Source organism: Stigmatopora argus, chromosome 8, assembly GCF_051989625.1.
Source record: "Stigmatopora argus isolate UIUO_Sarg chromosome 8, RoL_Sarg_1.0, whole genome shotgun sequence".
Classification (NCBI taxonomy): domain Eukaryota; kingdom Metazoa; phylum Chordata; class Actinopteri; order Syngnathiformes; family Syngnathidae; genus Stigmatopora; species Stigmatopora argus.
In genome coordinates this window covers 17127449-17150807 of record NC_135394.1, presented here as the reverse complement: position 1 = coordinate 17150807, position 23359 = coordinate 17127449, and the positions used below count along the sequence as shown (strand labels likewise).

At 37.4% G+C, this 23359-nt stretch overlaps 2 protein-coding genes across 7 annotated transcripts in view; one reads left to right on the top strand and one right to left on the bottom strand.

Annotated features, from left to right (window-relative positions):
* ssbp3b (single stranded DNA binding protein 3b) overlaps positions 1-9198 on the bottom strand; it is a 28067-nt gene extending 18869 nt beyond the window's left edge. For 3 of the 6 annotated variants that reach the window (XM_077606795.1, XM_077606799.1, XM_077606796.1), the window contains exons 1-4: positions 8998-9198; positions 7675-7747; positions 6284-6345; positions 6115-6199 (exon numbers count right to left, since the gene is read on the bottom strand). In XM_077606795.1, coding sequence (XP_077462921.1) covers positions 6115-6199; positions 6284-6345; positions 7675-7747; positions 8998-9053 — 276 coding nt within the window. In that variant the 5' untranslated portion in view covers positions 9054-9198. The remainder of the gene's footprint in view (positions 1-6114; positions 6200-6283; positions 6346-7674; positions 7748-8997) is intronic. The other 3 variants (XM_077606801.1, XM_077606800.1, XM_077606802.1) reach the window with 3 other exon arrangements.
* A 469-nt stretch (positions 9199-9667) lies between these two features.
* On the top strand, positions 9668-23195 carry acot11b (acyl-CoA thioesterase 11b). The gene is made up of 16 exons (XM_077608006.1): positions 9668-10477; positions 11932-12115; positions 13610-13679; positions 13792-13852; positions 15153-15254; positions 15332-15467; positions 15546-15699; positions 16857-16976; positions 17057-17195; positions 18122-18177; positions 19297-19363; positions 19470-19553; positions 19643-19776; positions 20924-21055; positions 21728-21854; positions 22525-23195. The coding sequence occupies exons 2-16, from the start codon at positions 11941-11943 to the stop codon at positions 22711-22713; spliced, it is 1746 nt and encodes a 581-aa protein (XP_077464132.1). The 5' UTR covers positions 9668-10477; positions 11932-11940; the 3' UTR covers positions 22714-23195.
* The last annotated feature ends 164 nt before the right edge of the window (positions 23196-23359 follow it).

Below are 23359 nucleotides of genomic sequence, written 5' to 3'. Positions count from 1 at the left end.
GGTACCTCGACCTACGACCAGCTCTACCTACGACATGCTCGAGATACGATGAAAATTTCGATCGAATAATTCGCCCTAGATACGATCAAAATTTCGAGATGCGACCAAGCCAGGTGGCCATGACATGAGAGGCTGTTTATCATTGTAGCGCACTGTCATTTTTTGCCGCATCTCTTTCGTGTATAACAGATATCTACGAGCACTGAACGGTTTCTTCCGCCTACACATGGACCAGAAAACGCACAACGCGCATGCGCGGGCAAAAAGAGGGCTTTCTGGGTAATGAAGTATACTCGTGCACACAACACCCATAGGCAATGGCACCTTTTCTCAGAATAAAACTTCATTACCCACAATCAATACGTGGCTAGGCTGTTATTCCTTCCTTAGCCTGTTAGCTCCCACGATCGCTCAGTCAAGACTACTTCTGGTTGGCAAGTGGTCGTGCGTTATCCTATTGTGAGGACATTTGTGTGCATCATTTTGGGAATATTTTGAAGGGAATATACAACAGCAAACAGCCCATCGATAGCGAACGTGAGGGTGGAGGCGTGGCAAACAACTAATCCGCCCAGAGTGAAGGTAGAAAAAATTGAAACAAAATTAGAATTCAGTTTTGTGTAAAGTGACATTAAACGTATGTTTGAGTGTGTCTGTATATACAATCCAAGTTAATTTAAATTTGTTTGTTCGGTTACGAGTGCGTTGCCGTGGAACCCCCCCCTATATTCCTCTATGTACCCTCTGCGAAATCCGTCTAATTTTAGTTCTATTAAACACATTTTATTACTATTAAACCACTAGTTATGTGTTACTTTGTTAATAGATGGCGAATTAGAAGAAATAAAACATTTTTTCCAATCCAATATCCTATTTTTGCTGTTTTTTCAGAGGGTTGGAACAAATTAATTTGTTTTTAGTTCATTTATTAAATGGGAAACGTTAGCTTGAGTTACGAAAAGCTCGACATACGATCTCAGTCCCGGAACGGATTAAGAGCGTATGTCGAGGTACCACTGTATTTGATATATTAAAAGCACCGGAAAAATTCCAGTAAGCAACAAAAACAACGCCAAAGTCTTAAACGAGAGAGCAGACCCCTTGCCTAAGCATCCAAATTCAAAGCATCGCCATTTCCCTCAACTGTGCGACCTTTGACCCATCTTCTGATCACATCACCTCCCACAATATTAGGTGACAACTCTTAGCAACCGTTCTTCACCAACTTCAACCCCACCAGAAACCATAAATCTCACATTTTTTGTATTATTCATCAGAAGGAGTGATTTAGAACCCAAATTCTATTAAAAAAACGGCAATAAATGTTACAAGGGACCACCCAATCGCGTCCAAACAATCCTCTTCCGCCATTAGTATCAACATGGAAAAGCAACAAGGCCCGGTGTTTAGCTTGTAAATGTTTAACCATCACTCAACATCGTAAAAGCCACTCCAGAACCCGACTGGCCACCTCGTTCCTAACCTAAGCTAGCCCCTCCCCCCCCACCAGCTCCTCCTAGTGGATGCCAGGGTAATGCCAGATCGCCGTTTCCCCGATCTGGCCATCGCCTCCCTTGACAGCCATCAATCAGCCGCCGGCGCCATGGCGACGGGGCCCCCGGGGGGACATTCGGCGTGACCGGGGCTTTACGAGCGCCGACCGTGCTAACACACCTCCCCCACACCAAGACAATGGTTACACTTCAAGTGCTAGTACTGTCCACGCATGCTAGCTTGACCCCCCCCCCAACAACGGACGGCACTCATTCACCCAAATATGTCACAATTTTCCCCAAATTTAACATTTAAAAAGCCCCCCTTCGGTTCTAAATGTTAATGGAAACTGTTATTATCCGATTAGCACGAGTTGGGTACTGTATTTTTTTTGCATATACGCCGTAATAATCACAAAAAAATCGAGGGTATGGCTTATATGCGCACAAATTAGACTTGACATGCACGGAGGTGGAAATTGTGAATCAGGGGGCGGCTTATACGAGGGAAATTGTAAAATTGAACGATTTTAAGGCAGTTTTAAGGGTGCGGCTTATATGTGGGTGCGGCTTATATGCGAGAAAATATGGTGATAGAAACAGGACAATTTTTCCAGATGACGCTCCTATCTTGACTTGATTGTTATGGCCACACATTCAGTTGGGTAGCCTGTAAATGTGTGTGTGTGTTTGTGTGTGTGTGGGGGGGGATCTGGCCACCATAATGTGCCCCCAAAAGCTCCGAATACCAATTAATCAAAGTGCATAATTACGGAAATTGCTCAGTCTATTCATTAACTCATTGGCTGCTATTGACTTAAATATCGCTCCAATGAAAATTGTTAGGATTTTTTTAATGTTGATATTTTCTGAGATTGAAGTAAACATAATCTTTAACTACGTTTGCTTTCCGCACACTAACCCCCGTTTCAAACTGATCGCAAAAAATCAAAAATCTTATTAACAAAACAAATGGCTGAATGTTAAGACCAACCAACCGTATGTATACATGTGCATCTATGTGTATGTATATATATATTTATTGACCTATTTATTTATGTCAAAATGTCTTTTTCTGTGTCTCTATTCTCACCCTCTTGCTACTGTGACAGTGAAATTTCCCGAATACGGGATGAATAACGTTATCTAATCTAAAAACGGGCAGCAAAATTATTATTAATCTGTTCACTAGCTGAGGTTGACTCGCACAAACGGCCAACTTTTTAATTTTTTAAATTTAACATGCAAATCACGCATGACGCCGGCAGGTAAAGCGCATTCTTTACTTTGGCTGGTGTGAGCAAGTAGACCTTGTTCAACCGGGCTTGCAGATCCAAAGTGTAAACAAATGACGATTGCGGTTGAGGCGTCGCGTAATAGGTCAATCCACGTATCCAATGTACTCTATAACTACTTATTTGCATCTACAAATAAGTGTTTTATGCTTTAAAAAATAAAACAATCATCCTAATTGGAGTTTGGCCCAATTTTATGTTTTGGCAGCCTAAAATATGGGCCAATTAATAAATCGTTGTAACAATATTCATTTAAAAAAATCTTATTAACAGCTTTAATTTATCCAAAATGACAAAAATACCCCACGTAATATATCATATTAAAACTGATATATTAACTAAGATCTAGCGTTCACATTTTGGCCACCACCCTATTCCAAAGTTAAATCTTGTGGCCTACAACACACCCCAAAAAATAATATAATATAGTCTTGATGATGTACTATGTAGTAAATTATGCATTTATTGAATATTATCTTTGGACTTTGTTTGATAATTTAGGTACTATGTAGTAAATTATGCCATTAATTAATATTATCTTTGGATAATTTAGGGCTATTAATAAATACTCCCATTTACTTGGAATAAATACTTTCCATTTTTTTCATGTATTAATTATTTATCAAATTAATTTATTGATTATGTATTTAGATTAGATAACTTTAGTCATCCCGTATTCGGGAAATTTCACTGTCACAGTAGCAAGAGAGTGAGAATACAGACACAGAAAAAGACATTTTAGACATAAATAAATAGGTAATAAATAAGTTAATTAAAAAAATCTATAAATAAATACATAAATAAAATCTAAAAATAAATATATCTATAAAAAAAATTAAAAAAAATAAACATATCAAAAAATAAAAAAATATATAAATAAAAAATCAATAAATAAATAAATATAGAAATAACAAAATCTAAAAATAAATAAGCGTTTGTTGTCTTGTTATTGTTATTTGTGCACTTCATGTTGAATCTTTAAATCTCATTTATACTTCTATAATAACAATAAAAGTATTCAATTCAATTCCTAAAGTTGAAATAAATTAGATGTAAAAATAAATAAATATATTCAAAAAATAAATCAACATAGCACTAGCTCCTCCCTTAAAAAAACACAAACACAAGTAAACACGAACGACTTCTCTTCCAATTAATAAATGTGCAGTCATTTCAAAACCACAAGCCACAACGTGGAAGAAATGACGATTCCGCTGGAAAACGCTCGCCTGGCAATAATAACGACCCGCGTCGTTATTTAAAGGGCAGCGCGCCACTGTTGACGCTCTTCAAGCTCCTAGGTCACCAGAAGGCCCGTTACCGTGACAACTATCTGCCGAGGGACCGACCCGCGTGGCCATTTTAACTAACCCCTTCTTGCCTGATGAGTCAACCCCGCCCCTCCCCCGAGCGCCGGCGATCGGTCGCTTCATTCTGCTGACGCTGGAATATACTAATTGACATTTGCAAATCATATAAAAACCATCGCCACGGATCTAATTTCACAAAACGCGGCATCGTAACGGACAAATGCATACGACGCGGATTCGTGTTAAAATGTGTCGCTGAGGGTCGATTTCGGATCTTTTCTTGAAATTTCAGGTTAATATGCTTAACGTGTACCGACAGGTCTTCGTCGGGACGCGCTGACATCAGCATCCTTTTCCCGGAAACTTAATAAGCAGATCTGTTGGGTGCGTCATCCACGGGGGCGAGATATCCAAAAAAGGATTGGAGGTACAAACGGTGCCAAGATGAACCCTAGAAAGGGTTTGTCATGGTTTTTAGGCCACAAGATGCAAGATGGAGCTCCTCAACTTACTTCAGAATCAAGTGTTACCGTATTTTCTCGCGTATTAGCCGCCCCCACGTATAAGCCGTACCCTTAAAATTGCCTCAAAATGGTTGAATTTGACAATTTCTCTCGTATAAGCCTCCCCCCGATTCACAATTTTAACCTCCATATTCATGGTTTTAATAGGGAGTACAAATGTGTTACTTTGAAGGGAAATTCTTAAGAAAAATCATCGCACGTGCTATTTCTGAGATATTTTATAAATCGATTGATTGATTGCACATTCCTTAAGGGTGTTGCCTGCACATAGACAAATTGGAAAAGGAAGTCACGTGAGCAGTACAACCAGGAAGTGTGTCCGTAGCGGTCTAGTTTTTCATTTCTAGGTAAGATGGCGGCGCCCTGAGCGAGCAATGGCAGGCACAAGTAAGTGAGTTTGTTCATGTTTTATGGAATATAATTTTTTTTATTCATTTCATTCATAGACGTCAAAATAAATTTTGTTTAGCGTTTTATCTGTTTATATTTTTTTCTAATTTGAAATAAATAACCGTATCAGCCGCATTGTCTTGCGTTTGTCATAAGTCTAATTCACATGTGTCAAAGTGGCGGCCCGGGGGCCAAATGTGGCCCGCCGCATCATTTTGTGTGGCCCGGGAAAGTAAATGATGAGTGCCGACTTTCTGTTTTAGGATTAAATTAAAATGAAGAGTATAGATGTATATTACATTTTCTGATTTTCCCCCTTTTAAATCAATAATTGTCATTTTTTAATCCATTTTTTGTGTTTTTAGTTCGAAAATCATTTTGTGAAATCTAAAAATATATTTTAAAAAAGCTAAAATAAACATTGTTTTAGATCTATAAAAAAACTGAATATTCAGGGCTTTTAATCCATTTAAAAAAAGAAATCAAAATATTATATCTAAAATGGTCCGGCCCACATGAAATCAAGTTGACGTTAAAGCGGCCTGCGAACCAACCATGAAGTCTGACACCCCTGGTCTAATTTATGCGCATATAAGCCGTATCCTCGATTCAGTCATCATTTTTTTAGCGACAAATACGGCCTATATGTGAAAAAATACGGCCGTTTCAATGAACACAATCAATTCCTTGATGGTGCTAGACTTCCAATCCATTAATCAGAAAGGCTAACATCGTCAATGGCGGTCAACGCATTAATTTACTTCAATACTAAGAAACAAACCTGCAAAATGATGACTGTTATTTAACCGATCACACAACCACACGACAGAGGTCAAATCAAGTGTGCTACTTTAGCAGCAACCGGCAAAGGCTGTTGATCCAGTCTGAACTCGTTTGTTGTCTACCACAACCAGCGACTATCAGCCGTTGAGTAACTCCCCAAAACAGCCCAGAATATTCACATCATATTAAAAAAAATCAAACAGTACACCCAAACAAGCACTCATTTTTCCGCTACGACGATGCTAACATCTCTTTGACGGCGCTCATTTTTTGAACAGGAGCAACTTTGCCATCTCCGTTTAAAAAAACGCTGACTTACGTAGTCGTGGAAAGCTTTGGCTTCGCTGGAGTGGTCACATGTTTCTCTCCTCTCTGGTGCGGCGCAGTACAAGTCCCAGAATACACTGTGCAAAAAAGACACGTGACCACGTGAGACAAACGCCAGGACGTAAACAAGCCCCAAATTTGTCGTTGTTGTTGTTGCTTACCACCACCACGAATGAAGGAATCCGGGGGGTTCTCCGAGAGTTATGTTCTTCTCCCATCGTATCTGGGGACATTTTTTAATAGCAATTTTAATATACTTTATATGAAATTAGAAGCTTCCATGACTGTATGATATCAGTTCTTACGAAAACAATGCAATATATGACAATTTTATTAAGTCTGCTAGCATTGTTTTTAAACAATGCTATGTACACATTTAAGTATTTCATCTCAAACTACAAAAAAATACATAACAATTTTGATGTATTTAACCTTTCTTGCATCTAGTTCACAGGTGTCAAAGTGCCGGCCCAGGGGCCAAATCTGGCCCGCTGCATCATTTTGTGCGGCCCGAGAAAGTAAATCATGAGTGCCGACTTTCTATTTTAGGATCAAATTAAAATGATGATAGATGTGTATTACATTTCCTGATTTTCCCCTTTTTAAAATCAATCTGCAATTTTTTAATCATCATTTTCTTTTGTATTTTTAGTTCAAAAAGCATTTAGTAAAATCTAAAAATAAATATACAAATATTTTCCGTTTTCCACTTTAATATTGAACATAATATAAAACAATATTTAATTTCCATTTGAAATGAAAAACTAAATTTTCCATTACTAAGAAAAATTGCTTAAATAAGCATTGTTTTAGATCTATAAAAACTGACTATTTAGGGCTTTTGATCCAGTTCTTTTAATCCAATAAAAAAATAAAATAAAAAAATCTAAATATTATATCTAAAATGCCCACATCAAATCGAGTTGACGTTAATGCGGCCCACGAATCAACCCGAGTTTGACACCCTTGAACTAGTTGAAACAAAAGAATATTTTTAAAACAAAACAGGTCATGTAAACAGACCAATATTTTGTCTTTTGACTAATTTGATTGGACCATGTTTCATTACACTACGCTTTGTTAGTTTTGTTTTACAGTATCTTCTCCTTAAAGCCTAAAAATATTCCAAACTTTGAAGATTTTTTTGTATTTTAGGCAACCTCTGCTTTGATCATTTTTAGATCTTTTAGTTTTAATCCTTCAGATGTGTTATAACAGGTGTCACAACACAAATGGACAAAAAGCTTTGTTTGCAAAAAATGTTGTAATTGTTTTCTCCTTAAAACTAAATCTATTATTTACTTAATAACAAATAAAAAAGTGATCCGGTATGTTGTAGTTAAGCAACAGAAAATGACAGTAAGTAACAGCACTCTCAAGTAAACTGATGAGTGAATTCTGTATTTTTAGGACATTTTTAGGGAATTTATTTCACTTAATTGCGAAAACTGTGATTTCTTTTTTTTTTCAGATGGGCTACCGATTATTTTCAGTGCAGGAGGCAGATATTTAAAAAAAAAATTCAAGAGAAAACTCAAAAAAGACCACCCACCTCTGACAAAAAGGTCTGTGCAGACTTTTGTGCTCCTATGTGAAGCAAATACTCATAGACGTAAAGAGCCAACCTGCGAAAAAAAAATACAATTACCATTCAAAATCCAAGTGAAAAAATTATAAAATATATACCGTGCACCAGTTATTGATGCTAATGAAGAAACAGAAAGCCTTCTGACAGTTTTAGAGTCAATAAAAGTATATTATTCAATTTATAATTCGCCTACTTTTCTCTCAAATAGCTAATATTGTAGATTGATTTCCTTTGTATTGCGATATTGTTAGATTATTGTTATTACAAATACTCATTTGGTAATATCAGTTAAGTCCATGCACACAGGTGCACTGGACCATGGGTATTAGTGACGTCATGAAAAGGGGTGGGGAAATCTAGGATGCTCGCATTTGATTGGCTTACACACTAATGGCGTTGAGAAAATGTCTGCCTACAATTGGCACCCACTTTGTCGTAATACTCTTTTATTAATGTTTTCTCTAATTTTACACAAAAAAATCAAATCTGTATTTCTCCCCAATTGATTAAACCGTTTTTTACCGCTTTTTTTTTTAAAGCTAGCCTTGATAATGACGCTACTAGCATGACAAATGCGTACTATTAGTAGTATTACTAGTCCAGTACAGTAGTTTGAATTGTGTTATATAAACCAAAAGTGCAGGTCGTAACAGAAAAATGTCAAAGCGAAGCCCTAGTAGTTATTGTAGTGTAATAAATTGTCTTATTACTAAGGACAAAGAGTTGATTAGAGATGATTAGCGTGGCCAAAACAGTCCATCGTGTTTCCATGTAGTGAAGACAGGCCTTGTGAACAATGGCTGCCAATCGGGCTGTGCCATAAACATTCGCGCCGGGCTGTACTACTACACAAAGTGTGGGGGGAGCAACAGTATCTTGCGCATTAAAAAACCCACGAAAAAACAACAAAAGACGTCTCGGCGAGAAGTAAAACGACCGAAAGCGGAGCTAATTGAGGAAAAGCGTACCAATTTACAGACAGGCGTTGTTATTGTTTTCTACCGCTCGATTCGAAACGTCACACTACCCGTGAATTGAAGAAGCGCGTTACACAGATAACAATTTAAAAAGGAAACCGAGAAGGCGAAAAAAAGACATAAAGAGGCGAAAAAGACTTAAATAAAGGGGTGAAAGGAATGGTGATAAGGAGACGAGGCGGTTCATTCAATGGGTTTTTCTCGGCGGCAGGAAATCGCCTCTTGCTAGCCTGTCCAGTGAACAACAGGCAAGTTACGGGGCGAAAAATGGAAAAAAAAGAGACACATTTGTCACCGCTTTTGGGCTTACTTTTCTCGCGCTTGGCCGTCCGAGGGAACCGGGGTTCCTTTTCCTTTCGGGAACATTGCTTCTCGTGCTAGAAAGCTCGGCTTTGGTGCTTTTTTTTCTAGTTTTTTTTTTCCTCGCCGCTCTATTTCATCTGTCGGCTCATCGCGGCCGCGACCCTCTCGCACTCCAACCGCACTACACTGGTTCTCCTCACCCGATAACGCAACCGAGCTTGGTCCAAGCGGGGGGCGGGGAGGAAAGGCGGAGCTAGAATTTTGACGGATGGCTTTGAGAACCAATGGGAGCGTGGAATGAGATTTAAGGCCTACCTCTTGGAGCTAACGTTTGCTATTTAACTGCTAGCTGCGTGGTCGATAAAATCAAATAAACATGTCGTTTTGTAATTATTGTTATTTGAATTTTGGAAGCATTAAGATTCATTGGTGGCCATTGACAGCGATAGATGTCATTTACATTTTACTGAATGAGCCACAGGCGGTTCTTCCAGTTCAAATGAATAGGACGTCGGTTGTTGTCAATGGCGTTAGGTAACTTTATTATTAGTCCATCGTTTTCCGAAAAAAACATACACTGCAACAAAATTTTGCAACTGTATTATTTGAAACTATTTTTTTTTGCAATGAAACACAATTTTACTTCCTAATTCCAAACTAGAATAATAATAAAAAAATAGAAAATATGTACCCACACTTAAATTATATTTCCCAACCGTCAACTCGTATGTAGTAACAGTTTATTAAACCATGGGTGCAGTTTAATAAACCGTACCCACAGTTTACACATTTATAACCACAGATATTACACTGGATACAGATTAGTAACCGCAGTTTACAAATGAAAAAACAGTAATTACACGTAACCCCAGTTTAGTAATATGTAACCACAGATTAGTAAACTGTTGGTAAAAACAAATACTAACCTTTAAGTACATATTTTTTTTATCATCCTTTTTCCCATTTTATCATGAAGAAGCTCCGTAGAATCAGTCAATATAGAGTAGATAAATGTATGCCTGTAGTAATATAAAAACTCAGATTAATAAAGTATGGGTACAGAATAGAGTATATTTTATTTTTTCTACCTTAGACCAGGTGGGCTTTAGTGAAATAAAACTATTTTTTGTACAATAAAATATTTTTAGCACGATTATTTTTCAGTGTTGCCTTCATGTCTGTAGGAATAAACAGTTGTCACGTCAACCTTTAAAAAAAGTACGATTTTGATTTTAAAAGTTCCTAAAATTCCACTTTAATTCTTGCTACGCTTCCCAATTGGGCGCAGCCTTTAAATCCTCCTCCCACCCACTCTCCCCCTTTTTTTTCTCCCCCATGTGGCGAGTGGCGAGACGTTCCGAGTATTTTGTTATTGAAGAATGGGGAAATGAAGAAGAACCTTCTTCCGGGTTGCCGTTTGTTCTTCTCCGCCTTTTGAAGGACAGCCAGCTCACACACCAAAGTCAAATATCTGATTTTTACTGCCGGTAAGTTACTTTTTACTTCTTTCCAGGTGTGTTTAACATACTTTTCTGTCTTTCTTTCGAGTGTAAACATAAACAAAGTTAAAGAGCACAACCGCACCTGAATTTAGACGATAGTTCGTCACAAGACTGACCTCAAGTGGACTTGGTTAAAACTAATCTCCTTAATTCATTTCGAGCATTTTGGTTGATGTTATTATTCAAAAAAGAAATGCAACAACAAACCAGAACGAGTGCCAACATGTAACTGCGGGAGAAAAAAAATATTTTATTAGGCGAAGGATATGAGATTGTTGTTGCATCACATGGAACGGAAATTCTGGATTTAATTAAAAACCGATGTATATATATATAAATCCCTCATGGACTGGACTCAAGAACATTTTTTTGAGTTGACGATAGTAAGTACACTCTTGTTTGTGCGAATGAAAACAAAGAAGAAGAAAAAAGTAATCAATTCGGTCAGAAATATAAGAAAATGAGTGACGTAAAATGAGCAGTTTTTTGTCCGTGTACACGCGTTAAAATTACCGTAATTTTCCGACTATAGGCCACTGCATTTGTAATTTGTTCTTGAAAATTTAAACTTTCTGGTTGTTTTATTCATTCATGTATACATTTCAATATATTGCTTTATTTAAAGGTTGGATAAATGATGAAATAATCCTGAGAGATCATGTTTCAGTGCCAATGACGGTGATAAACGTCTAATCTACATGTGTCAAAGGGGCGGCCCGGGGGCCAAATCTGGCCCGCCGCATCATTTTGTGCGGCCCGGGAAAGTAAATGATGAGTGCCGGCTTTCTGTTTTAGGATCAAATTAAAATGAAGAGTATAGATGTATATTAAATTTCCTGATTTTCCCCCTTTTAAATCAATAATTGTCAGTTTTTAATCCATTTTTTCTGTGTTTTTAGTTCGAAAATCATTTTGTAAAATCTAAAAATATATTTAAAAAAAAAGCTAAAATAAACATTGTTTTAGATCTATAAAAACTGAATATTCAGGGCTTTTAATCCAGTTCTTTTAATCCATTTATTAAAAAAATATCTAAATATTATATCTAAAATGGTCCGGCCCACGTGAAATCAAGTTGACGTTAAAGTTGAGTCTGAATGATTGTTGCTAGCCTTCCCAGTCAAAACGGATTGGACATCTTTCAACAGCAAGAACAGCCAATAGGGTGATAGATGTTCAAATTTCGGCAAATTTGAAGTGTTCAAACAGCTAGCCTAGCATGCATGTTTTTGGGAACGAGAGAGGAAACCGGAGTACCCGGAGAAAACCCACGCAAACCCGGGTAGAACATGCAAAGTCAACACAATGAAAACCTCGACCCCAGAATTGCGAGGCCGACGCGCTGACCACTTATCCACCGGGCTAACCCTCAGACTTGGTCAATAATCGCAATGCTGTATTTTTTGGTGACCCACACGCCACTTCTCGTGTCTGCGCAGCGGTGAGTCATGACGTCGGAGGAGGCGAAAGGTCCCGCCGCGGCGGTGGAGATCGGCGAGGCGTACAGGAACCCCACGGAAGTGAAAATGAGTCAGATCGTGCTGCCCTGCCACTCCAATCACTGCGGCGAGCTGAGCGCCGGACAGCTGCTCAAATGGATGGACTCCACGGCGTGCCTCTCGGGTGGGAAAATTCTCATTACGCTAGAACACAGGTGTCAAAGTGGCGGCCCGGGGGCCAAATCAGGCCCGCCGCATCATTTTGTGCGGCCCGGGAAAGTAAATCATGAGTGCCGACTTTCTGTTTTAGGATCAAATTCAAATGAAGAATATAGATGTACCGTATTTTCACGACTATAAGGCGCACATAAAAGTCTTAAATTTTCTCCAAAATAGACCGGGCGCCTTATAATCCAGTGTACTTTATATATGGAAAAAAAATTGAAATGTCATTCATTGAGGGTGCGCCTTATAATGCGGTGCGCCTTATAGTCGTGAAAATACGGTATATTAAATTTCCTGATTTTCCCCCTTTTAAATCAATCATTGTCATTTTTTAATCCATTTTTTCTGTGTTTTTAGTTCGGAAATCATTTTGTAAAATAATAAAAAAAGTTAAAATAAACATTGTTTTAGATCTCTTCAAAACGGAATATTCAGGGAATTTAATCCAGTTCTTTTAATCCATTTATAAAAAACATGAACAGTATAGATGTATATATTAAATTTCCTGATTTTCCCCCTATTAAATCAATAATTGTCATTTTTTAATCCATTTTTTCTGTGTTTTTAGTTCAAAAATCATTTTGTAAAATCTAAAAAATATATAAAAAAGCTAACATAAACATTGGTTTAGATTTATAAAAAAAAGGAATATTCATGGCTTTTAATCCAGTTCTTTTAATCCATTTATAAAAAAATCTAAATATTATATCTAAAATGGTCCGGCCCACGTGAAATCGAGTTGACGTTAACGCGGCCCGCGAACCAACCCGAGTCTGACACCCTTGCGCTAGAAAATATCGAATCCACTCATTGATTATCACATTTAAAAAATTACAAATACAGTGAATTAAGAAATATAGCTCATTCTAAGAAATAACATTACCAAAACAATTGTAAAATGAATACAACCGTCACTATCTTGAATTCATTCATTCATTTTCTGAACCAGTTATCCTCACAAGGGTCGCAGGGGGTGCTGGAGCCTATCCCAGCTCACTATGTGCTGCACCAGGCAGGCGACACCCTGAATCGGTGGCCAGCCAATCACAGGGCAGGGTAGACAAAGGGCGGACAATTTTAGCATGTAATTAGCCTAGCTTCTATTTTTTTTGGGATGTGGGAGAAAACCGGAGTACCCGGAGAAAACCCACGTAACCACATGCAAACTCCTCACAGTGAGAACCGACCTGGGATCGAACCCCGACCCCAGAACTGTGAGGCCGAAATGCAAACCACTGGCCCCACCGTGCCACCCCCCCCAAAATAACTTAAAATCAAAATTCAAAATCAATACAAAATAAAATGCACATCTACTTAATTTTTATACTACTGTGCCTAAAATGCCACTTTATATACACAAACATTTTAAATCGTGGTTATGGTAAAAACAAAAATCAATCAAGGGTAGTGAATTAATTAATTAATGAGTATAAAAAATGACATCTTTTTTCAGCGGAGAGACATGCCGGATGCTCCTGCGTCACCGCATCTGTTGACGACATCCATTTTGAACACACCATCGGGTAATGTTGACATTTTTATTATTTAAAAAGACATACCAAAAAATAGGTTTTACAAGGACTGGGACAAAGTTGTAGCATTTTGATAAATATGAACAAAAATCTTGTGTTGCAGGGTGGGGAATGTGGTCACCATCATAGCCAAGGTCAACAGAGCCTTCACATCCAGTATGGAGGTTGGTGGTTATTTCTCATTTTTAAATCGACTAAAAGAAATGAGCATTTCGAGAGAAATATTCCCCCCAAAAATTATTCTTGTAATTTCTCCAAAATATGACTAATATAGTGTTGAATTGAGTCAAATTGAATGCTTTTATGGTCATTATTCATGTGAAATGAGGTTTAAAGCCTCACCATGAATTGCACAAATAACAACAACAAACAAACAAGCTAATAAATAATAACAAAAAGTATTAAATGGGTAATCAATAAATGAGTAGTCAAAATAATAAGTAGTCAAGAATAGAGTAGGGAAGTGCACAAATAACAACAACAAACAACCGAACTGATAAATAATCAATAAATAATCATTAAAAATGCAGGAAGAAATAATCAATAAATAATAATTAAAAATGAACGAATAAATAATCATTAAAAATGCACGAATAAATAATCAATAAATAATAATTAAAAATGAATGAATAAATAATCATTAAAAATACATGAATAAATAATCAATAAATAACAATTAAAAATGAATGAATAAATAATCATTAAAAATGCATGAATAAATTATCAATACATAATCATTAAAAAATCATGAATAAATAATCAATAAATAATAATTAAATAATGCATGAATAATTAAAAATTAAATAATGCATGAATAAATAATCAATAATTAATAAATAAAAATGCATGAATAAATAATCAATAAATAATGATTAAAATGCATGAATAAATAATCAATAAATAATAATGAAAAATGCATGGATAAATAATCAATAAATAATCATTAAAAATGCATGAATAAATAATCAATAAATAATCATAAAAAATGCATGGATTAAATAATCAATAAATAATCATTAAAAATGCATGAATCAATAATCAATAAATCGTAATTAAAAATGCATGAATAAATAATCAATAAATACGTAATCAATCAATAAGTAGTAAATATAATAGAGTAGTAGTAGTCAACATAATTAAGTGGTCAGGGCGTCTGCCTCATGGTTCTGGGGTTGTGGGTTCGATCCCAGGTGGGTCCTAACTTCGTGGAGTTTTCATATTCTCCCCGGGCTTGCGTGTTTTTTTTCCGGGTACTCCAGATTCAACCCATATCCCCAAAACATGCATGCTAGGCTAATTCGATGCTAAATGGTTGCTAGCTACGAGGGATTGGTTGTTTGTCCCATTGTGCCCTGCGATTGGCTGGCCAACAAGTGCTCGTAGTTAGCCGGGATAGGCTCCAGCACCCCTGTTTCAGAAAATGTAAGAAATACACCTTTTAAATGCACAATTTGCACATTTTAGGTGGGGATAATGGTGTCTTGCGAGGATCTCTACACCGACAACCACTGGAGGGTTTGTCAAGCCTTCGCCACTTTTGTGGCAAGAAGAACGGAAACGGGAAAGGTAGGTGTCCTTCTCCAACTCGGGGGGCCAGGTGTATTTTGGGGGACGTAAAGCAACATTCACATCTTCCGTTCCAGGTTCAACTGAAGCCGTTGACCCCTCACACGCAATTGGAGCAGATGGAGTACAGCCTGGCGGCCGAGCGCAGGCGAATGAGGCTCATCCACGCCGAGATCATCACCGACTTGCTGAGCAGCAGCACGGCGCAGCTCGGTAAGCCCCGCCCATTTGTTTGATACCGCGAGGTCTAACGCTTTTGGTAAAAAAAATGTCCTGCCGTTGACTACGCAGGAGAGTGCCGTGAGTACCAAGACGCCGTGCCGGCCGAACGCACCCGAGTGGAGAGCGTGGAGCTGGTTCTGCCGCCGCACGCCAACCACCAAGTCAGCACCTTCGGGGGGCAGATCATGGCTTGGATGGAGAACGTGGCCACCATTTCGGCAAGGTGTGTGTGATGAACACCCCGTGGTGGACACATGAATAAATGAAAATTGATCATAGGGAGGTAGGAAATTAGGAAATTAATATAGTGTGAGCTGCGTCGACTTCATGTTTTTTGCTAATTTTACATATTGACTGAATATCAACATTCATTTGCTTTTATTAAAAGATCATTATACGGATAAGAAAATGTTTACTGTTTCTCCAATTTATTTAAGGAAAATGTCAAAATATAAACCAGGAATAGGTAAAAAAAAACCTCAAACATTTAAAAAATATTTTTAAATAATAAGAAAACTTTTGGATGCTAAAATGAATGAAATTAAAAGTGATAATGACATCTACTGCTGTTTTTTTTATTCTAATCCAATTTTTATTTATTTTTCAAATAAAAATACAAAAAAATAAATGCATGAATAAATAGTATGAAGAGAGAAAAAAAATTAAATTTAAAATGTGTAAAAAATTTTTTTTGAATGCTAAAATAAATTAAATTAAAAGTGAGAATGACATTTACTGCTGTTTTTTTAATTGATGTACAAATTCTAATCCAATTTTAATTATTTTACAAATTTAAAACAAAAATTAAATGCATGAATAAATAGAGAATATTTGCTATGAAGAAAAAAAAATCAAAAATTTAGAAAATATTTGTAAAGAATAAGAAAACTTTTGAATGCTAAAATAAATGAAATTAAAAGTGAGAATGACATTTACCACTGTTTTTTTTAATAGATGAATAAATTCAAATCCAATTTTTATTTATTTTACAAATTAAAAAAATAAAATTAAATGCGTGAATAAATAGAGAATATTTGCTATGAAGAAAAAAACAAATCAAAAATTCCAAAAAATATGTAAAAGAATAAGAAAACTTTTGAATGCTAAAATAAATATATACATATATATATATGTATAAATATATCGCTGCATAAAAGAATTTTACACCCTTTATATCGTTCCACTAAACTTTAAACACATTCAAAAATATACATTAGGGCTGGGCAACAATTGTTTGTTTTTTTTGCAAAAAATTGCTATACAAACAATCCAATAAGAACGTCATATGAATTGCTTGACCTGGATTTTCCTCTACAACCATCTATTTAGTATCCGAATGGCCGTCAATCATTCAATTATATTTTTTCTTTGTATACGCAGTCGATTATGCAACGCCCATCCCACCTTGAGAAGCATCGACATGTTCCACTTCCGCGGCCCGTCTCACATCGGCGACCGTCTGGTGCTGAAATCCATCGTTAACAACGCCTTCAGACACAGGTCCGTCGGCAAGACCCCGTCCCGATCGTTCCTCTTTAAAAAAAAAGAGACCTCGTCAACTGGCCTCCATTTTGTTTCAGCATGGAGGTGGGCGTGTGCGCCGAGGCCTATCAGGGCGGAGAACCTCAGCGGCACATCAATAGCGCCTTCATGACCTTTGAGGTCCTCGACGCCAATCGCAAAGCGCAAACGTTGCCCCGGATTCGACCCGAACCCGTGGTGAGTTACCGTATTTTCTCGCATATAAGCCGTATTTGTCATTAAAAAAACTATGACTGAATCGAGCATACGGCTTATATGCGCATAAATTAGACTTGAAGTGCACGAAACTGCAAGTTGACAACCCCATGACTTCAAGACGCCATGGCGCCTTGACGCCATGGCGCCCTGACGCCATGACGCAAGACAATGCGGCCGATACGGTCATTTATTTCAAATGAGAGAAAAGATAAACAGATAAAATGCTAAACAAAATTTATTTTGAAGTCTATGAATTAAATTCAAGAAAAAAATTAAGCTTATCTTGCATAAAAAGTGAAAAAACTCACTTATTTGTGCCTGCTATTGCTCGCTCAGGTCGCCGCCATCTTAGCTAGACCGCTACAGACACACTTCCTGGTTGTACCGCTCACATGACTTCCTTTTTGAATTTGTCTACGTGCAGGCAACACCTTTTCGATTCATACAGTAGCTCAGAAATATGATTTTTCTTAAGATTTCTCCTTCAAAGTAACACATTTGTGCTCCCTATTAAAACCATGAATATGGAGGTGAAAATTATGAATCAGGGGGCGGCTTATACGAGGGAAATTGTCAAATTCAACCATTTTAAGGCCATTTTAAGGGTACGGCTTATACGCCGAGGTGGCTAAAAAACATACGGTAATCATGGGTGATGCTGCCAGGACCAATTGGAAACCTGATTGGCACTGGGCATGAGATTTAAACAAAAAAAAATATGAATAAACTCTCACTCTGGAAACTTTCACTTCAAGTTTGCAGCCTTAAATTGTCTTCCAACCTGCTTATGTTTGCTAACTTCTTATGAGTATCAAAGATAGCCACAATTGGCCCAGTTAACAGCACAAAATTTTCCCCAAAAATGAGTTTCCTACTTATTTAAATGGTGTACAATTGTTTTACAGGATGGCAAACGACGTTATCAAGAAGCCATCGCCAGGAAGAAGATCCGCCTCGATAGGTAAATCCAACATTTCTACATAAAAGAAATGTACACACCATTTTTTTACATGAATTTGAGCGGCTTAGGGTCCCTCCCAAGTTTAATTGGACATCCATGAACGTCAATGGCACCGAAACACTCGTTGAATAATGCTGTGTCATTCCTGGTTTATGCAACCCGCGGAATCTTTTGTTCGGCGTTCTCCGAGCGGCACGGGGAAGAATATTAGCGCCGAGCGGCTGGGTATAATACCCGCATTGTTTCGCCGTCAAGCCATTCTAAGCTTCATTCAGCTAAATGTCGGAACCAGTTCAAGAATGTGGTTGGATTACCCGCGTCTTGGTTTTGTGCTAAAAATGTGGAGGTGGCCCAAAAAAAAACAATTGTGGGTGTGTGTGGGTTTTTGGCAGGTTGTATTTGACCATTTTTGTGTGGGTAATAGGCTTGTTGATGTGTGTGTGGAAGGGTGTTTTTTTAGGGGTGAAAATGTTTCAATGCATGTGTGTGTGTGTGTGGTTATACGAAGGTGTGTGTGTGTGTGTGTTTGTGTTTTGCTGTGTGAGCATTTTTGGGGGGGATAAATGTGTTTTTTTGTTGTGTGGGTAAGGGATTTTTTTATGTAGGTGAAAGTTTGTGGGCACATTGGTATAAGAGGATTGAGTTTGTTTTTGAAAATCTGTTTGAGGATCAGTAGCTGCCCGCCTCACAGTTTTGAGATCGGGGGTTCAATTGCCAGTCGGTTCCGACCTTCCTTTGTGGGGCCTACATGGGTTTTATACGGGTTCTCTAGTTTCCCCCCACTGCCTGAAAAACATGGTTGCATTCATGTTATACAGTAAGGGTGTCAAGCGCGGGTTGGTTCACGAGCCGCATTAATATCATGTGGGCTGGACCATTTAAGATATAAATTATTATTATTATTATTTTTTCTTGGTTTATCGAGGGATTACTGTATTCAATCAGCCTACCATGCATGTTTTGAAACCCAGAGAAATTCTACATAGGCACTGGGAGACAATACAAACTCAGCACAGAAAGTCCGGAGCTTGGGATCGAACCCTGATCTCACAAGTGTGAAGCGAAAAAACAAAACGCCTCACTTTAAATTCTTATTTACCCTTTCATGCCTGTTTGCAGGAAATACATCATCTCGTGCAAGCAAAACGAAATGCCGCTATCCGTACCGTGGGACCCGAGTAATCAGGTATCATCCGAGTCATGCTAAGCACGCTAAATAGCGTAGGCGTACCGCGGCTGAAATGACAAATTTGTGCCAAAAAAATGACTAATACGCTTCTTTTCGTTCACAGATGTACTTGAGCTACAACAATGTGTCGGCACTGAAACTTATGGACACCATAAACAACTGGGTGTTGACGTCGGAGAAAAACAAAGTGAGTTTTATCGCTAAATGCTAAAGGCTAAAGGCCTCAGGCCCAGTTCCATTTTGTAGCATGACATGGCAAAAACGGTTTTTTTGTAGGTCAGGCTGTACACGCTGGAGGAGAACCAGACATTGTGCTTCAAAGTGGAGATGAACGTGAGCGTTTCGGCCGAGCAGACTTTTCATCTGCTCTCTGACCTCGGGAGGAGAAAAGAATGGGACCGCCATTATCAGTTAGTCACTGGTTCAATTCCTTGTGCTTCTTATCTAGTCACAAGTACAGAATTTTTTCTATTTGTTTAACCAAAAGACGGGTAAAAACACAAGTATTGATGTAACACCTAAAAAAAATGTATACGTAAGTGTACAGCTGACAAAACACATTTTTTTAAAAATACTACTATTTATTTTTCCCATCGTACTAAATACTGTATTTTCCGCACAACAGGTGCAACTAAAAGACTCCATTTGCGCCTTATAATGCGACGCGCCTTATATATGGACCAATATTTGTTCATCATTGTATGAAATTCCATTTAGCACAGCTCCATCTTGTGGATGTATAACTACAGTACCACTACAGTAATACCTCGAATATCGCGGTCAATGTAGACCAGGGGTTGTTCGCGGGCCGCTTTAACATCAACTTGATTTCACGGGGGCCGGACCATTTTAGATATAATATTTATATATTTTTTTTAATACATTGATTAAAAGAACTGGATTAAAAGCCCTGAATATTCAGTTTTTATAGATCTAAAACAATGTTTATTTTAGCTTTTTTTAATATATTTTTAGATTTTACTAAATGATTTTTGAACTAAAAACTGTAAAAAATTGATTAAAAAGGACAATTATTGATTTAAAAGGGGGAAAATCGGGAAATGTAATATACATCTATACTCTTCATTTTAATTTGATCCTAAAACAGAAAGTCGCCACTCATGATTTACTTTCCCGGGCCACACAAAATGATGCGGCGGGCCAAATTTGGCCCGCGGGCCGCCACTTTGAATTGTAGACAGACATGACCACGATAATCGAAAAATTGCGAAGTAGGGTCACCCTTATTATAACTTTTTAAATTTTTTATTAGAGTTTCAGCGTGAATTTTCACATTTTTATGAACTTGAAAAAGATTTTTTTTAACCATTAATAGAAAAAAATCGCAAAGAAGTGAATTCGCGATAATTGAGGGATTACTGTACTACCACTACAATTTCCAAATCTAATGCGCCTTATATATGAAACTCATTTTAAAATTACCATTCATTACGATGTGGGAAATACGGTAATAACCACCATTGCTTGGTCTGTGGCTGGCGGCCATCTTGGGTGAGGTGGCTTACATTCTAAACAACATGTTGTGGTATCCCCCAGGGCATGTGAGGTGATCATGCTAGCAGACGAAGACGACACCATTTATCGCGTGAGGACGCCGTCCCCCCGGAAGGGGGCCAAAGGCCAGGATTTTATCTTGCTGGCTTCTTGTCGGGAACCATGTGATGTCAGGTAATATGTTGGGATGCTTTTTCCTTCCTAAAAATACATTTTTGTTGTGCAATGTAATGATGTACATTTTTATTTAATTTATGTTTATTTAAATATTAGATTTAACCGTCGGCCTCACGGTGGGGGACCTGGGTTCAAATCCAGGTCGGTCCACCTGTGTGGAGTTTGCATGTTCTCCCCGGGCCTGCGTGGGTTTTCTCTGGGTTCTCCGCTTTTCTCCCACATTTCAAAGACATCCATGCTAGGCTGATTGGACACTCTAAATTGCCCCTAGCTAAGAGTGATTGGTTGTTTGTCTCCTTGTGCTCTGCGATTGGTTGGCCACCAATTCAGGGTGTCCCCTCCCTTTGGTCATGACTCTGGGATAGGCTCCAGCACCACCAGCGACCCTAGTGAGGATAAAGCGGTTCAGAAAATGACATGAGAGCAATACTACACTTGGATATCAAACAGGGACCGTAAAATATTGACACTTGGGCCGCAATTGGTCCCCGTTCCGCAGGTTTGAGACCCCATGTCCAACAGAAATATTATTTAAACATTTAGAAAAGAAAAAAAATGAAAATTTTGCCATGAGATTGTTCAAATGAATATCATTGATGATGTACTCGTTCTTTTGAACCGCCAAGTGAATTAAAAAAATTGTGATTTTGTGTTTTTGTGTTTTTTTAGGGACCCATACCTGATCGCTTTACGCTCGGTCACTCTTCCCACTCACCCTCCGACTCCGGACTACGATAGAGGAGAAGTTCTCTGTGCCGGCTTCACAATCCTGGAGGAGTCCCAAAATGTCACCAAGGTTCTTCACCAACATTTTTTCAATAATAATAATTTATTGACTGCTAATAATTTATTGACTGCTAATAATTTATTGGCTGCTAACAATTTATTGACTGCTACTAATTTATTGACTGCTAATAATTTATTGACTGCTAATAATTTATTGAGTGCTAACAATTTATTGACCGCTAACAATTTATTGACCGCTAACAATTTATTGACCGCTGAAAATTTATTGACCGCTGAAAATTTATTGACCGCTAATAATTTATTGACCGCTAATAATTTATTGACCGCTAACAATTTATTGACCGCGAATAATTTATTGACTGCGAATAATTTATTGGCTGCTAATCATTTATTGACTGCTACTTATTTATGGTTTTATAATTTATTGACTGCTACTTATTTATGGTTTTATAATTTATTGACTGCTACTTATTTATGGTTTTATAATTTATTGACTGCTACTTATTTATGGTTTTATAATTTATTGACTGCTACTTATTTATGGTTTTATAATTTATTGACTGCTACTTATTTATGGTTTTATAATTTATTGACTGCTACTTATTTATGGTTTTATAATTTATTGACTGCTACTTATTTATGTATTTCTAATTCATTGACTGCTACTTATTTATGGTTTTCTTGTCTCATTTCTCCAACTCATCAACGCTTATTTTTAGGTCACCTACTACAACCAGGCCACCCCAGGAGTTCTCCCCTACATCTCCACAGACATCGTTGGCCTCTCATCGTCTTTCTCCAGTGCTTTTTCCGCCTGTAGTGACTTCCTCGAAGCCAATAAGGACAGTTTGCCCACTTGCACTCGGCAGGGCAAAAACGCAGCCAATACCTTTAACAAAGAACCATAGAACCGTACTTTTCCCTTTAACAAAAATAATGATATTATTCTCTGAGGATAGATATTCGGTAAGTGGCAGTGGCACTTTTATTTTTAGCTGTTTTGACTCCTTTCCCCTCTTTTGGAGGGCATTTGTTGTCAGGGCCAAGGAATTACAGTGTACGTATTGTTTTGAGGGCATTAGATAAAGCCTCTGGAAAAATAAATTTGTGCAATAATTGATAACATTTGATGTTTTTCTATAGTATTTTTTTAGGACAGTTACTGTAATTACTGGTTATGGGAATTTCAACATAATATAAGTTGTGTGTTAGTATGATGATGTGTGAACAGTAACAACAGTAGCTGAATAGTTTTCAAGTTGTATTCTTTACTTGGGAGGTCATTTTCATGTTTCTATGCAATACGTCCCCCCAAAAAGTTGTAACTACATTTCAAAAGGATATAATAATTGGTTTTACATTAAATAAAAACACAAAATTAAAATGAAAACACTCATCTGACCTTTATTTGTTCTTTAATATATCAAATTGATCAAGAACTAAATTTGTCCAAATGAAAAACAACACACGAGCGATCTGACGCAAAATGGCCGACAAAAGACGACGCCCATCCCAGTTTACTTACAACGCGTATCAAACATCTATTCTTAAAAT

Coding starts and splice junctions, on each gene's coding strand:
- acot11b (XM_077608006.1), top strand. CDS start 11,941: ATGACGTCGGAGGAGGCGAAAGGTCCCGCCGCGGCGGTGGAGATCGGC. Junction 15,468..15,545: donor CAGCAGCACGGCGCAGCTCG/GTAAGCCCCGCC, acceptor TTGACTACGCAG/GAGAGTGCCGTGAGTACCAA. Junction 19,554..19,642: donor TGACGTCGGAGAAAAACAAA/GTGAGTTTTATC, acceptor GTTTTTTTGTAG/GTCAGGCTGTACACGCTGGA.